At 32.6% G+C, this 16,766-nt stretch overlaps 1 protein-coding gene across 1 annotated transcript in view; it reads right to left on the reverse strand.

The window, feature by feature from the left end:
* LOC114328695 (uncharacterized) overlaps positions 1 to 16,766 on the reverse strand; it is a 100,969-nt gene that overhangs the window by 51,772 nt on the left and 32,431 nt on the right. The window contains 2 exon segments of the mRNA XM_050656105.1: positions 12,452 to 12,680; positions 15,658 to 15,919. Of these exon segments, the coding sequence (XP_050512062.1) occupies positions 12,452 to 12,680; positions 15,658 to 15,919 (491 nt within the window).

Here is a 16,766-nt window from a genome sequence, read left to right on the forward strand (position 1 = left end):
TATTCCTTGTGTTATTCATAATAGACCCTACAAAATACCCTTTTTTTGAGATGAGAGGTGGTTTAGAAACATCTAAAAACATAAAAATATACAGGGTCTTTTTCTTCTTGTAGTTCCTTCTCCTATCGGAGGTTGGCTATCATCACAGCTATCCGTACCTTATTGGCGGCGGCTCTGAAAAGATCAACTGAGCTGCAACTATACCACTCTCTTAAGTTTCTCAGCCAGGAAATTCTTCTTCTACCTATAGATCTTTTACCCTTTATTTTACCTTGCATTATGAGCCTTAATATCTTATATTTCCCACCTCTGGTAATGTGACCTAAATATTCTAGCTTTCTTGTTTTGATGTTCTTTATCACCTCGCAATCCGTTTGCAGCGTTCTTAACACTTCTACATTTGTAACTCGTTGGATCCATAGTATTTTCAAAATCCTTCTATAGCACCACATTTCAAAGGCTTCTTTTTCATTTTTATAAATGCTTGTCTTGCAATTTTAATGCGTGTCCTGAGTTCTCTACCCTGGTCATTGTTTTCATTTACCCAGGTTCCCAGATATTGTAGTTATTCACTCTTTCTACTTGTTTTCCCTCGATATCCAACCTTCCTACTGTATGTTGCTTAGAAATAATCATGAACTTGGTTTTTTTAACGTTCATTTGTAGTCCATAGTCCATACTGACTTGATGTAATCTATTTACTAATAGTTGCAGTGCATCTAGACTGTCTGCAAAAATAGCGGTGTCGTCTGCGAATCTTATGTTGTTCAAGGTTTTCGGTTTATTGATATACCCTGTTCTTCCTCTGATATTGATTCCTTAAAAATAGCTTCGCTGTACAGATTGAATAACAATGGAGACAACACGCAACCCTGTTTAACACCTCTCATGATTTTTATGGCCTCTGTTTCGACATTTTCTATTTTAACCGTTGCTTTTTTATTCCAGTAGGTACAGATTGACAATAACCCGCATATATCGACTGTCCACATTCTTCTCTTTTAAAAATTTTATGAGTTTTTGATGTTGTACTCTATCAAAAGGGTTTTGGTAATCTATAAAGCAAACATAGAGATCTTGGTTCATATCTAGTCGTCTTTGCGCGAGAACGTTAAAAGCGAACAGAGCCTCTCTCGTTCCTAGTCTTCCTCTGAAACCAAACTGGGTGTCATCTATATCTTCCATATACAGGGTGTTTCATTAAAATTAAAGATCATGGACTATGCTAGACTTGCATGAATCATTCTGTATGCTTAAACAGTGCATTCTAAATTTAACAGTTGATTATATCCTAGCGCTTTTTATAATTATCTAAAATAAGGACACAAACAATTATTTTATTCCATAGGTGGTTTCCATGCATTATAATTTCAAAATTTCACCATGTACTATTCATAATACACTATATTATGGTTTAGTTCGTTGTATTCAGGTTGCTCGGCAGCTTTTAAAATATAAAAATATACAGGATGTTTGTTCCATTAAAAACAAATATTATGGACTATGCTAGGCTTGTATGAATCACCCTGTACATCAAAATTTATGTTTAAAAAGTGCATAAATAAAAATTGACAGGGGTCAGCGGTTTTAAAAATGTTTTAAAACAAGGACAGAAATAATTTTATGCCATAAGTGCCTTACGCCCTATATTTATATTCCACCTACAGATAAAATGTAGGTAATACAACTCCCTGAATATTTAGAACTTTGGTACTTGCTGAATAATATGTAAGGTTATAAATAAAGTAAGGTTATAAGGTAAGGTATAAATAGTCCAGGATTTGAAGGCTTTGTGCTCAGAATTCTTTATATATCTATGCATGGATTTGCTTGAAATTTTGACAATAAGTAGAGAATAGCTTAAAGATCAAACTATACTCTACTCTATGCGAATATATGTATGCTTTTCCTCTGGGGGTAATTACCAACTCGGGGGTGGAAAATGTTTATAAAAAAAACCATAGTAATCGCTAGAATAGTGAATTTTAAAACAAAAATGTTGTTTAGATATTTGGAAAAGTCAATATTTTTGGAGTTTTGGACTGAAAGCTCATCAAGATAATTGTTGGGATAGAAAATGAAGTTTATAAAACAAAGATATTAAAAAAAACTAATAGTCGAGGAAATGAAGCATTTTAGCTCGCAATTTTTTCGTCCAGCATGAATTTACTTGAAATTTTCACAGAGGGTAGGGAATAGTCCAAGGATCATTTTCTATATCATGCCGCTGTACGCTAAAACCCTGGGGGTGGTTGCCACCCCATCTCGGGGGCGGGAATTTTTATTACATTTTAACCATGTAAATCGATGTAAACAATGCTTCTAAGAAAAAATGTTTTTTACATTTTCTTCGTAAAACTAATATTTTTCGAGTTATTCGCGCTTGAAAGTAACAGTTTTTCGATGAAAAAATCGACTTTTTTTGAGGGTTTTTGAAAATACCTCGAAAAATATTCATTTAATCAAAAAAACTATAGATACCAAAATTGTATCTTTTAGTAACACAAACCAAATTATTTTTCTGTAATATCTTTAAGACCACTACAAACCGAGATCCGGCATATTAAAAGTTAGCTTTTTCGTCAAATGCATAATTTGAAATATTCAAAGTTAAATAACGGAAAAACTTTGCATTTTTCGAGAAAAACTTAAATAATATTTTTTCAAGTATACAGTTAGGCCTTTTAAATAATAATAGAAAGTTTCTAGCCTGAAAATTAAGCTATTTATGATAAAAAAAAGGTAGGTACCTGCGTTTCTCTATGAAAAAATCAGTGAAAACAACCCCCTAACCACCCTACTAATGAAAAATTAGTCTTCACCTTTCTGTAATTCCTTTTATATTTGTATTATCAATACACTCAAGAAGTTTGACCTATTTAATAGGCCTAATTTTGGAAAAATTGGAGTTTAAAGAAAAATTTATTTTTTATAATTTCCCATTTTTCACTTTTTACTTCAAAATATCTCCGAAAATACTGGAGACACAAAAAAAATGATAGACCACTAAATTGTAGCTTTTTTAAAACCTAAAATTCTTTTGTACATAGATTCTCAGTACAGTGAACAGTTAGGGAGATACAGCTGTTTAAAACCTCTATTTACGAGCAAACACCCCCTTATTCTAGCCCTTTAAACCCATCCTAATTAAAAACTAAGGGATCTTACGGAATTTAGTTTACACAGACTTATAACTCTTCAAAAATCGTACAGTCATTTTTGAAAAAACTTTTTATCGCCAAAAATGAAGGAGCTATGTTTATAAAAGAATTTTTTTTCGAAAAATTCGGATAGTCCGCTTATGGATAATTTTCAATGTATGTATAATACCACAGAACCGGTTCGTATACTGGAAGATGACTAAAAAACTATTTGTATTTTTACATATTTGTAAATTCGTGTTTTTGTGTAAATAAATGTTTTTGTAATTCTTTAATTCTACTTTTTTTCTGTATAGATCTATTAAAATATCTACGTATAAAAACTGTAATGTTATTAAGGGTGGTTTTTAAGGGTTGAAATATTATGATATTATATCCTAAAGCAGGGGTGTCAAACTCAATTTTGCAGAGGGCCATATATTAAATTCAGAATGTGTCGGCGGGCCAGATTCAAATAAAAAAAAATGTACTGAATTATTATAACATTTTATTTAATAGTATACTTATAATATACGGTTGTTAAAAATCATATCAAAGTTATAAAAGAGGGCAATTATTTTGAGCTCGAGGATCCAGATACCTGACTTCTCTTGTTTTTGACAAGCTCATTGATGTCAGGTACCATATTCGTTGTATTTATTTTAAGAATTGATTGGAGATGTTCATTTGTAAGTCTTGTGCGATGTTTGTTCTTATTTATTTTCATGACGGAAAACATCTGCTCACATAAATAGGTGCTACCAAACATGCACAGAATGCGTGCTGCATGCTTTTTTAATTCCGGGTAGTTATCCAAACTCTTGAAATATTGTGTATAAAATGTAAGTGCGTTAACCTCTTTAAATTTTTCTTTCAAAATACTGTCCGATTGAAGATCTATCAACTCCATTTGCAAATGAACTGGTGCCTGTGAAGCTTCAAAATTGAATGGATTGTTGAAAATTGGGAATTCCATTTCATTCATTTTGTGGAAGTCTTCAAAACGATTGTTGAATTCCGTGATAAGATTTTGCAGAAGTTGAGAATATTGATCCAATTTTTTTTGATCCACTGTGCCAAATGATTTTAAATGAGGGAAATGATCCAAAGTTTGATTTTTTACCTGATTTTCCCACAGCCTCAACTTTGTTTCAAAGGCTTGAATACATGAGTACATTTGAGTGACAATCAGGTTTTTACCCTGTAACTTTACATTCAGATCAGTCAAGTGTTTATTCATATCTACCAAAAAGGCACAATCAACCCACCAGTCATTGTCATAATCAATTGGGTTGCCTTTTTCTAACATGAAAGCTTGAATAGGGTCACGTAATGCAAAAAATCTTTCTAAAACTACTCCTCGACTGAGCCAACGAACTTCGGTGAAATAAGGGACATCAGAAAACTTTTCGTCCAAATCTTGTAAAAACTGCCTGAACTGTCGGTGATTTAGTCCTCTGCTCCTTATAAAATTTACTATTTTAATTATAGGTTGCATGACATGGTCCATTTTTAAATGTTTGGATGCCAATGATTCCTGGTGAATTATACAGTGAAATCCCACAAAATTTCCTGATGTTTTCTGTTTTAATTTAGTTACAACGCCCGAATGTTGGCCAACCATGGCAGGAGCGCCATCCGTAGTTGTGCTGCTAAGTATATTCCAATCGAGTCCATATTCTGCCATCAAATGCTCCAATGCAGAATAAATATCATTTGCTGTTGTAGTACCTGTCAATGGAACGCACTTTAATAGTTCTTCAGTTATTTCAAAGTTACTGTTAATACCTCGTATAAAAACAGCAAGTTGAGCTGTATCAACAGTATCAGTGCTCTCATCAACAGCCAGTGAAAAGTTTGTAAATTCCTTAATTTTCTCCTTCAGTTGAAGAACCAAATTTTGAGATAAATCATTTATTCTTGAAGCAACAGTGTTTCTTGACAGCGAAATATTTTGAATTATTGACTTTTGAAATGGAAATGAAACATCGGCAACTTTCAACATACAGTCTTTAATAAAATCACCATCAGTGAAAGGTTTTGATCTCTTCGCGATTTCTAATGCAATAATAAAACTTGATTTCAGGGCATCTTCGCTCTCAGTATTAGCTTTAGTAAACATCGATTGTTGACCTTGAAGTTTAGATTTTAAAGATGACAATCTGTCCATTCTTATTTTTTCAGTGTAACAATCGAATTTTGATTTATGATTCGTATCATAGTGTCTCTTCAAGTTAAACTCCTTACAAACAGCAACTGTTTGATTGCAAATCAAACACAGTGGTTTACCTTTCCATTCTACGAAAAAATATGCATTTTCCCATTTAGACTGAAAAACTCTACGTTCACTATCAACTTTACGTTTTTGTGACATTATGCCGAAATCGTAACAAATATGGAACTCGACACAATTATGGATATCGCACACGCACGACACAAACAAATGTACAATACCTTCTCAACCACTACTTCGCAACTGACTCACGTGACACGTCGACGCACTTCTTTTATATCGATAAGGAAGGTTCTAGTCTAGACTCGAAGCGCATGGAAGATTCTATTGTTCTCAACAAAAATAATAGGGTGTTTCCGCTAAGAGATGGTGTTACTGTCTATCTCTCTCGCTTGTCTAGGCACGCGCTGCCTTTGAAATGACTTATAAATGTAGTGTAGTGTACGCATTTTAAAACTTCCGTAGAGCAATCGAGTGAAGTCTAAAAGCTCTAAAAAACATGATTCTTCTTTCTGTGACACATTGCGATCGCGGGCCGTATTGGTATGGCCCGGGGGCCGGATGCGGCCCGCGGGCCGTATCTTTGACATGACTGTCCTAAAGTATATAACAATCATTATTTAACCAATCAAAACCAAATTTTACCCATATTAAAGTTTTCAATGTTTTTATATAATTTTTGACAATAAGGGATAGTTTACAACCCTAAAAATAATCAACGCCCTTAAGCATGATATAGAACATGAAGTACAGGGTGAGACGATCCTAATCCCAAATTTTTATGTAAATCGATGCAAGCCGAAATTATTCTTTTAGGATAAGTAAATTTTTTATATATAGCTCCAACAAAGTTGGTTTTAAGGGTTGAAATATTATGATAGTATATCTTAACAATCACAAAACAAAGGTGATCAAACTTAACAAGCATAAAACAATCATTATGTAACTAATAGGAACCAAATGATGACAATATTAAAGTATAAAATGTTATTTTATAATTTTTTACAATTAGGGGTAGTTTTCACCCTTAAAAAACCAAAAGCGTACAACGGCTCAATATAGAAAATGAACTAGAGGGTGTAATGGGCCCTACCCCAAATTTTTGTACAAATCGATGCTGGACGAAAAAATTGCGAGGTTTTGCCATTTTTTCAGCTTAATTTCCTCGACTATAAGCTTTCAATCTAATAGCACGTAAAACAACACCAAAAATGTTACTACACATCCTACCAGATTAAAAACAATGGGAACCTTCTCTGGTTACACCTCCGAATATTCTACAATTTGGAAGCCATAACGGATGCTGAGACTAAAGAAGATGAGGGAATTTTACAATCTATAATTCACGTCCCATCTGCTCAGCGCGGTAACGTTCCAACGAGAATGGTTCCCTTCGTACTCCAATAAGAGTAAACATGTAAATCAAACATGAATAACCATTTTCAATTTCGTTGCAACACGAAACTACAGCCGGATCATATTCTAGTTCAATCAGAGAGTGCTGCAAGCATCTCTACCGGTTTCGAAACTTATTAGTCTCTCATCAGAAGACACATATGCTGCTCTCTCTCTGACCCAACCAGGACAAACTCCGGCGTGCAGTTACGAATTGCAACGAACGAAATGGCAGGGATGCCCTAGCGGCAACTGCTGGCAAAAAAACTAAGTTTTCAATCTAATAGCACAACACCAAAAATGTTACTCCACATCCTACCAGATTGAAAACAATGGGAACCTTCTCTGGTTACACCTCCGAGGCTTCTACAAGTTTCAAGCCATAACGGATGCTGAGACTAAAGAAGATAAGGGAATTTTACAATTTATAATTCACGTCCCATCTGTTCAGCGCGTTAAAATTCCAACGAGAATGGTTCCCTTTGTACTCCAATCAGAGTAAACATGTAAATCAAAAATGAATAACCATTTTCAATTTTGTTGCACAATACTACAGTCGCATCATTATTCCAGTTCAATCAGAGAGGGCAGCAAGCACCTCTACTGGTTTCGAAACTTATTAGTCTCTCATCAGGAATTACATATGTTGCTCTCTCTGACCCAACCAGGACAAACAGCGGCCTACCATTTCGTTCGTTGCAATCCGCAACTGCACGCCGGGGTTTGTCCTGGTTGGGTCAGAGAGAGCAGCATATGTGCCTCCTGATGAGAGACTAATAAGTTTCGAAACCGGTAGAAGTGCTTGCAGCACTCTCTGATTGAACTAGAATATGATGCGGCTGTAGTTTCGTGTTGCAGCGAAATTGAAAATGGTTATTAATTTTTTATTTACAAAGATATTTGTTTGTTTATGTGGAAGAACGAATGGATGTCAGAAGAGGACGAAAGGGAAATAAGTTCAGTCATGATTCCTTATGACTTTGAGAGTTTTGAAAGATGAAACCAAAGGGAGAAAATCTTCATGAAAATTAAATTTTCTTTTATAAAGAAAACCGCACGTGCTGCGAAAATTTTCTTCCTTATGCCCTTTTACGAATCGATAGAGGAGTATAGACTTTACTTTTTTAAATTTTGGCATAAAGAGTACTGGTGTTAAGAGTGTTAATTACGACCTACACCCATAGAGGTATATATTAACATAGAGTGAGCCTACCTTCCGCGCTTCCTGACGACAAGATTTCATGGACTGGTTTGCGGCATCTCTTTCTAACACATTGTATCGAGAAACTAAGATGACATAAGTGTGAGTATAGGTACGGAAGGGGAGGACAACTGTCGTAGCTTTACTATGCGTAAGAGTGAAACAGAATTTATCCAAATAAAGAAGATGGTGTCGTCACTTCGCTCTGAATGACACTCTGTCTATGCTAATATACAGTGAGCACGTAAAGGTTGGAATAAATTCATTTTCTCGAGAATGGACGATTTTGGAAAAAAATCCCGAAACAGGTCAATTTTTATTTTTAAATTGCAACTTTTTGACATATGTGTCATACTAGTGACGTCACCCATCTGGGCGTGATGACGTCATCTATAATTTTTTTATATGAGAATAGGGGTCGTGTGATAGCTTATTTGAAAGGTAATTTAATTCTCTATTCAGTAATATAAACATTAATATAATTATTTATACAGCGTGTCCAAAAAAAATTATTTAAATTAAATTTATTGACATAAAAAGAAGAATGTGTGTAATTTATTTAACTCAAAATACATTTTACTGCTATCAGAAAACAGGAAATAAAGTTTATTTAACAAATAAATATCGTTTTAGCATTTTAGCCGCCCACTCACCTTCCTCTTTTTGAACATTAAATTTTTTTACATTTGAACATTTGATTTAAGGGAAAAGCAATGATTATTTTTCAAATAAACATTTTTTTCTGTGTTCTAAGAACCTTAAAATGTATTTTGGACTAAACAAAAATTACATGCATTCTTCTTTTTATGTCAATAAAATTAATTAAAAAAATTTTTTTTTAGACACCCTGTGTAAATAGTTATGTAAATGTTTATATTACGGAATAGAGAATTAAATTACCTTTCAAATGAACTATCACACGACCCCTATTCCTATTTAAAAAAATCATCGATAACGTCATCACGCCCAGATGGGTGACGTCACTAGTATGACATATATGCCAAAAAGTCGCAATTTAAAAATAAAAATTGACCTGTTTCGGGATTTTTTTCCCAAATCGTCCATTCTCGAGAAAATGAATTTATTCCAACCTTTACGTGCTCACTGTATAACTTTATGCCTACACCTACACATGTAAGGTTAATAGGTCAGTGATTGTCATTTTCTCCTTCATGCCAACTGAAAATGTGTGAGTTTTCACGATAAGAAACCTGCAAAAAAGGCATAAGGACAGGTCGTGAAAACAACAAAGTTTACCTTGGAAAAGTCACGGAAAATAAGAAAAATTTAATTTTTAGAAAATCAAACCTGGTTCAACTTAATTTTTATTTATTTTTGGTTATATCATATGACATTTTAAGTGCACAAAATAGTACGTTCTTTAAAGGTAAAATATTGCAAAACCTCTAAATTTTAAACACGCTTGGATTGACATGAAATTTGGCATACACATAGCTAACAAGTCAAAGAAAAAAAGTGTTATTGTGCCGATGTGTGCTTTTGCCCTAGGGGTGAGTTTTTTGGGGGGTAAAAAATATATGTTCGAAGTAAGTCCGGAAATGGATAAAATGAGTAATTCTAAGCAAGTTTTGTTCTATAAAGTTTTTTCACCAGTTAATACTTTTTGAGTTATTTGCGAGTGAATATGTTAATTGTTCTACAAAATAACCACGTTTTCAGACGGTTTTTCGCAAATAACTCAAAAAGTAAGTATTTAGTCGAAAAAAAAAAATTCTAATCAAAAATATAGCACGTAAAAAAGTGAAAAACATGGTTATACAGGGTGTAACAAAAATACAGGTCATAAATTTAATCACAGATTGTGGGACCAAAAATAGTTCGACTGAACCTAACTTACCTTAGTACAAATGTGAACATAAAAAAAGTTACAGCCCTTTGAATTTACAAAATGAAAATCGATTTTTTCCAATATATCGAAAACTATTAGAGATCTTTTATTGAAAATAGACATGTGGTATTCTTGTGGTAGTAGTATCTTAAGAAAAAATTATAGTGAAATGTTGACACCCCATAAAAATTTTATGGGGGTTTTGTTCCTTTAAACCCCCCCAAACTTTTGTGTACGTTCCAATTTAATCAGTATTGTAGTACCATTAGTTAAACACACTATTTTAAAAACTTTTTTGCCTCTTAGTACTTTTTCGAAAAGTCAGTTTTTATCGAGATATTTCGAATATTTGTCAAATCCACCACATATTTGTATATGACAAAGTACGATTATGGAGACTTGGTAATAATATGAAAATTTATTTATGATTTACATTTTTAGGTATATTTTGAACCATATTAAAAAAGAAGTCACATCTCGATAAAAAGTGCCTTCTCGAAGAAATACAAAGAGGCAAAAAAGTTTTAAAAACACTGTGTTTAACTAATGGTACCGCAGTAAAAGTTCAATTGGAACATACACAAACATTTGGGGGGTTTAAAGGAACAGAACCCCCATAAAATTTTTATAAACATATTAAAAAAGAAGCCGCAACTCGATAAAAACTGCCTTGTCGAAAAAATACTAAGGGGCAAAAATGTTTTAGAAATATTGAATTTAACTAATGGTACCACAATAATAATTTAATTGGAACGTACACAAAAGTTTGGGGGGGTTTAAGGGAACAAAAGACCCATAAAATTTTTATGGGATGCACAAATTTCACTATAATTTTTTTTTAAGATTTTCCTGCCATAAGAATGCCACATGTCCATTTTCAATAAAAAATCTCTAATGGTTTTCGATATATTCGAAAAAATCGATTTTCATTTTGTAACTTCAAAGGGCTGTAACTTTTTTTATGTGCATATTTGTATTAAGGTAAATTAGGTTCATTCGAACTATTTTTGGTCTCAGAATATGTGATTTAATTTATGACCTGTATTTTCGTTACACCCTGTATATTAGGTCACTATACCTAGTAGAAGCAGAGTTATAGCTAATGAAAAATAGGTTCATATCCGTCAAATTCCAAATCGAATATTTTAACGTGCCATAACCAAAGAACGAAGCATTTTTTGGGGGAAAACTCATCTTAACTTTTTTAAAGTGCTTAGAAAATGCTTGTTTTTGTTTTTTTTTTTAATTTTTTAGCATCAAAAGTAAACAACTTACGCTCAAAATGAAGTTGGTTCATTTTTTTGGTAAGAAATAGGGAAAATCACTCCCTAATTAGCATTTCAAATGAACTTAATTGTTACCACTTCACAAGTTTTTTACTCTTGTATGTATTGGTCATATGATCTGTAAGTTTCATCGGTTCAAAGTCCTTATTTTTGACAGAGCTGTAGTTAAAAGAGCTTGAACGAATCACTTATCACGAGTGTATGCAAATTTGGAAACACCGAATCTTAACCAATTTTTGTCTTACAGAAGAACAAAAAATACAAAATATTCAGAAAAGTAAAGCCGACTTTCTTTATTGTTTAAGATTTTTGGTATCTCTAACAATTTTTAAGTTATTTTGAAAAAAAGCATTTTTTTAATTAAAATTTTTTAAAATTTTACTTTAAAACCATTTTTTTTTTAAATAAGCACTTTGAATCGATGAAACTTACAGATCATATAAACACAACATAAGTAAAATAACCTATGAAGCGGTAATGATTAATTTCATTTAAGTTGCTAATTGGGGGTGATCTTCCTGATTTTTTTTTGCCAAAACAAAAGGAACCAACTTTATTTTGAGCGTAACTTGCTTACATTTGATGCTAGAATTTTTTTTTTTTATAAAAACAGAAATAAAGCTCTTTTTAAACACTTTAAATAGTTCTAATGTGTTTTCCCCAAGAATGCTTTATTATTTGGATATTTCACATTGAATTATTCTATTTGGAATTTTTCGAATATGAACCTATTTTTCATTAGCTATAACTATGTTTTTGCTAGGTATAGAGACCTAACATATACACTGTTTTTTTTTTATTTTTTATAGGCTATAGTTTTGCTGAGAATATTTTTTTCGACAAAATGCTTACGTTTTGAGTTATTTGCGAAAAACCGTCTAAAAACGTGGTTATTTTGTTGAAAAATGAACATATTCACTTGCAAATAACTCGAAAATATTGATTTGGTGAAAAAACTCTATAGAACAAAAGTTGCTTAAAATTTAGTAGTTTATCCATTTCGGGACTTATCTTGGACATATATTTTTTCACCATCGAGATGGGGTGAAACTCATCCCCAGGCCAAAAGCACACATCGGCACCATATCACTTTTTTTCTTTGACATTAGCTATGCATGTGCCAAATTTCATGTCAATCCAAGCGGTTCTTTAAAATTTACAGCAAAAACCGTGAAAGAATGTACTAAAAAGGCGTAAGTGATAAAATCGTGGTTGAACTTCCTATTTAAATCTGACGGTTTAGTAGTGTAGTGTGTAGCACGTGATTAAATTTTCAGTACTGCTTATTTTGGAGAGTAATCTACATATTACGTATCTATTTTAAATTTAAATTACCAAAAATCTTACCTGGAACCTTTATTTTTGTACTTAGTCAAACCTCCGGCATTTAGAAAACTTCCTGATCTTGGAATGGTCACTTTAGTAAGAATGTCACCAGAGTTTTCAGCTTTTCGTATCGCCTCTTCACTTTTTCGCACGACCTTCTTTAAACACTTCGTCCCTCCGTCGTTCATGACTTGCTTCATTTCTGCGTGTAGCTGTTTCTGTTCATTGCTCATGTATGTACTGATTTTATCTAAAAATATTAATTGTAGAGTTATTGTTACATAAGTCTATTTTTTAACATAAGTCTAGTTTTTAACAAGTGTTGAGAATTTGTATATGATTCCAGCATCGTCGATTGTAATATTATTGTTAGCCACATGATAAAAGAAAAGGAAGACTAGTCCATCATAATCCCAAATAATCCCAAGAAAATGACAGCAGTAGAAATATGTGTATTTAGTATGCACAACACACAACTCAAACTCTGCCTCCATTTCCCCTCAGACCTTCCACTGGAGGTCTGCAGAAGGAGGAGGACTGAAGAATTGTGACAGAAATTCAGAACATACAACAATGAGTTTATAGAAAAGAAATGGAACAACATCATTATAGAAACTTCGGAACAAGTTACAAGACGCCCAGATGACAAAAAATCGAAAGCATGGTTTGACGAAGAATGTTTCAAAAAAAAAAATGTAAACTCAAAAAGAAAGGAACCACGATACTCTAAAGACGAAAGAAGCAGTCATGGATCTCTGAACAAAGGCAACAAATTACAATTAGAAACAAAGGACAACAAGAAATTGTTACCAAATGGAGCCCAATAGAAAAAAGAGAGGTAGACCCCGAAGATCATGGAGGGATGAAGTGGACGGGGCCTTGGAAAGACGAGACCTTAGAGACGGAGAATGGCAGAACAGAAACGACTGGAGACGTTGGTTGAAAGAAGGAAGGCGGCGGCAGCTGTAAAAATCCTTATATAGATAGAAGAAATTGTTCGAATATATAAAACAACAATATAGTACCAAAAAAATAACTATAGAAATAAACAGATTGAAAAGATTGGGAAAAACATTTTACGGGTCTATAAAAAACCAACCAAAAGACACATGCATAAGGGGACGAAATAACAGATAATAGAGATGAAGAGGAAGACACACCTACTACCTACCTATGCAGAATTAATAGATGTCGTAAAGTAACTAAAACTAAAGAAAACTCCGAGGCAGTTGAAATTAACAACGAACTAATCATAAATGGAGGAGACGGGCTGCTGAAACTGAGGTACAATCTAATAGTGAACATTTAGAAGACATTTAGACATTTAGAAAACATTTCTGTAGAATATAAAAACGGACACATCACACCAATTTTTAAGAAGGGGATCCAATTAAATGCAACAACTATAGAGCTATAATGTTACTGAATAGAACGTGTAAGATCCTGACTATAATCATAAGAAACCGATTAAATTGTTACATAGAAAAAAGATAGGACACTATCAACAGAGATTTAGAAAAGGGAGATCAACAATAGACGCAATTAGATAATATTATATTGATATATAATGGAAGTACACATATTGTTGAAAGTGTATTTCAGATGGTCAATTATTTTAAAAACTTTGGGCTTTTTTGAAACTTGTTATTGAAGAGCAAAAATGGAAGGAGTGTAGAAATAAGCGAAACAATAGGGAACTTGCATAAAATTTTAAATTCGAAAAAAATGGTATAAATCACAACAGAACATAATTTAGAACCTGTATCAAAGATAAAAAAGTTTTGTTTGTCTTTCGTTTGGCCCCTAAAGACGACTAAAAATTCAACTTATACCAGCCACCCCAAAACGCGTCGTGACGTCACGGGGTTATATGTTTACATTCTACACCAATTGTATAATATATAATTTTAAATTAGACATTATCAACGTCAGTAAAATATACAGTTATGTGACGTTAAAAGTGTTTTTGATCGTTTGAACTATTAATAGAAAATTTGTACTTTTACAAAATGGTTTTATTTTCAATAGTAAGCCTTCTTTCCTTTCCTTGAAAAACTGTATATATAAACTGTATATATTATTACAACGACATACGAAAAATGTCATTAGAATTTAAATATTTTTCCTTTATTCCCCGACGACGAGCTGGCCAAATACCCAAGTAGGTGGAGGCCAATAAACTAAAGAGGAAGAAGAAGAATATACGTAAATATATAACCATAAACGGAACCACATAGTTAAACTCTGTGACGTCACGGGTCGTTTGAACTATTTTAAGATAAAAGAGACTTTAAATTTGTACTTCTAAGTTATTATGAGTTTTTGAAGCGTGAAATTTTGTAAATCTCATTTTTATACAAAACTGAACATTATTATATAATAAAAAAATGTGCAAGTTCCCTATCAAAGCGGGGTATGGGATTTGTTAGAAATATCACTGACTACTTAAAGACAAAACTTAAGGACAAAAAAACAACGACAAACATTATATAAAGTAGCAATTATACCGTTGATAGCATATGGAGCAGAAGTAATGCGTCTTAAAGAAAATGATGAAGAGAAACTAAAAATGATTGAAAGAATAATTATGAGAAGAATATACGGCCTATTAAGACAGTACAAGTGGGATATAGAAGACTGGTGAACCATGAAATAATAAATATAAACAACAAAGGGGAAGGTATAGGAGAATTCATTAAAGCCAAAATACTGCAAAAGATGATTTGGACACATACAAAGAAGAGGAGAAGATGCACTAATTAGAAGGATAACAAACTGGAAAACAAAAATAAGCAGACCAAGAGGAAGACCAAAAATAAGATGGAAGGACCAACTACTATAGGATATATCAAAGATAGAAATTGTAAACTGAAGAGAAAAGATTCAGGACCGATAGAAAGGAAAAAGATAGTAGACGAAGCAAAAAACATCATAATCTTAAAAAAATAGCCTAAATCATAAATGTATTTTGCGACTAATCCACAGCGTTAAGAGGATTAAAAGAATACACGGAATATTGAGTTGCCTATACTCTACCTAGAGTTATCTTCTATACATAAAATAAACCATTACAACATCGCGTTTGGTAATATCTGCAGAAGCAATAGCCGAAACATCAGAAAAAATAACACCAAACCACGACCAAAGAAGCTCGAAACACCTGCCGAGAGATGTGTATAAAAACTTATATTTTTCTGCCTAAAATTACCTCTGATCATTTGTTTTACCTGTAAAAGATTTTGGTTTAATTTCTTTAATTTCTTCTTGTCCTGATTCACTAGAATTTTTTGTAGGACTAACACTATTACTACTCATAAAATCGTTACTCTTTTCACTACTTTTGAGTCTTACTGGCTCTTCGTAAGGAACTATGGCATCTAAGTCTTCTGCTTTGGGTTTGAATTCGGGTGCTTTGGGTGCTCGTTTTGATTTTGTACTCTTCTTTGGTTGTCTTTGAGAGTTTGAGAGTAAGGGTCGTGTATCTGGTATCTGAAATTAGGAGATTTTCTTTTAAATATTTTGGATTAAGTATATTTTTAAACAAAACAACATTGAGTACCTATCCATAAATCTGAATTGGAAATGTTATTATTATACAAGTTTGTAAAGTTAAGAATAAGATTGTGAAGTGTAAAACCAAAGTCTTTAGACTTGACTTAAGTTTTAAATATTTAGGTGGACTATTACTCTCTAAATTAGAAAAAGACAGTTTTTAATAGTTATTTATGATATAGATATAAGTGTTAAAAGTACAATTTTAAGGCACGCATGTGAAAGTTTGCAGAATGAGCGAAGCGAATTCTGCAATTCACATGTGTGCCTTAAAAATGTACTTTTTAACACGTATATCATACAATATTTTTTCTACAAACGTTATAAATTTATAAAATACAATATTTTTGTTAATTGCTGGAACCATGAACTATATGACCCGTAAAAGGTAGAACTGGTTGTCTACACTCGAGGGGCATGTCTAAAAATTCTTAGCGAAAATATTATACCGTTACATAAACTTGTTTTTTCTACAAACGTGTTAAAAATGCAATAATACAGTTTAAATTGAATTTTAAAAAAACCTTTTAAACCACCTTTTTTTCAAATTGCGCAAGTTGTAGGTACTATTAATATTAATGTTAATAAATGAAATATAAATATTTTGACGTTTCTATGGGGTGCTAAAAATTGCATTTATCTACTCTATGTCATATTATGTGTAAGTTTTTAGTTTGTGAAAACTGTCATTATCATTATAGATAGCAGTGCGTGAAGCGTTTAAAGTGTGCGTGAAGTAACAATGTATTTTAAATGGGACTTACTTTTTCGCACTGTTTTTGAC

The sequence above is a fragment of the Diabrotica virgifera genome, chromosome 7, assembly GCF_917563875.1.
Source record: "Diabrotica virgifera virgifera chromosome 7, PGI_DIABVI_V3a".
Classification (NCBI taxonomy): domain Eukaryota; kingdom Metazoa; phylum Arthropoda; class Insecta; order Coleoptera; family Chrysomelidae; genus Diabrotica; species Diabrotica virgifera.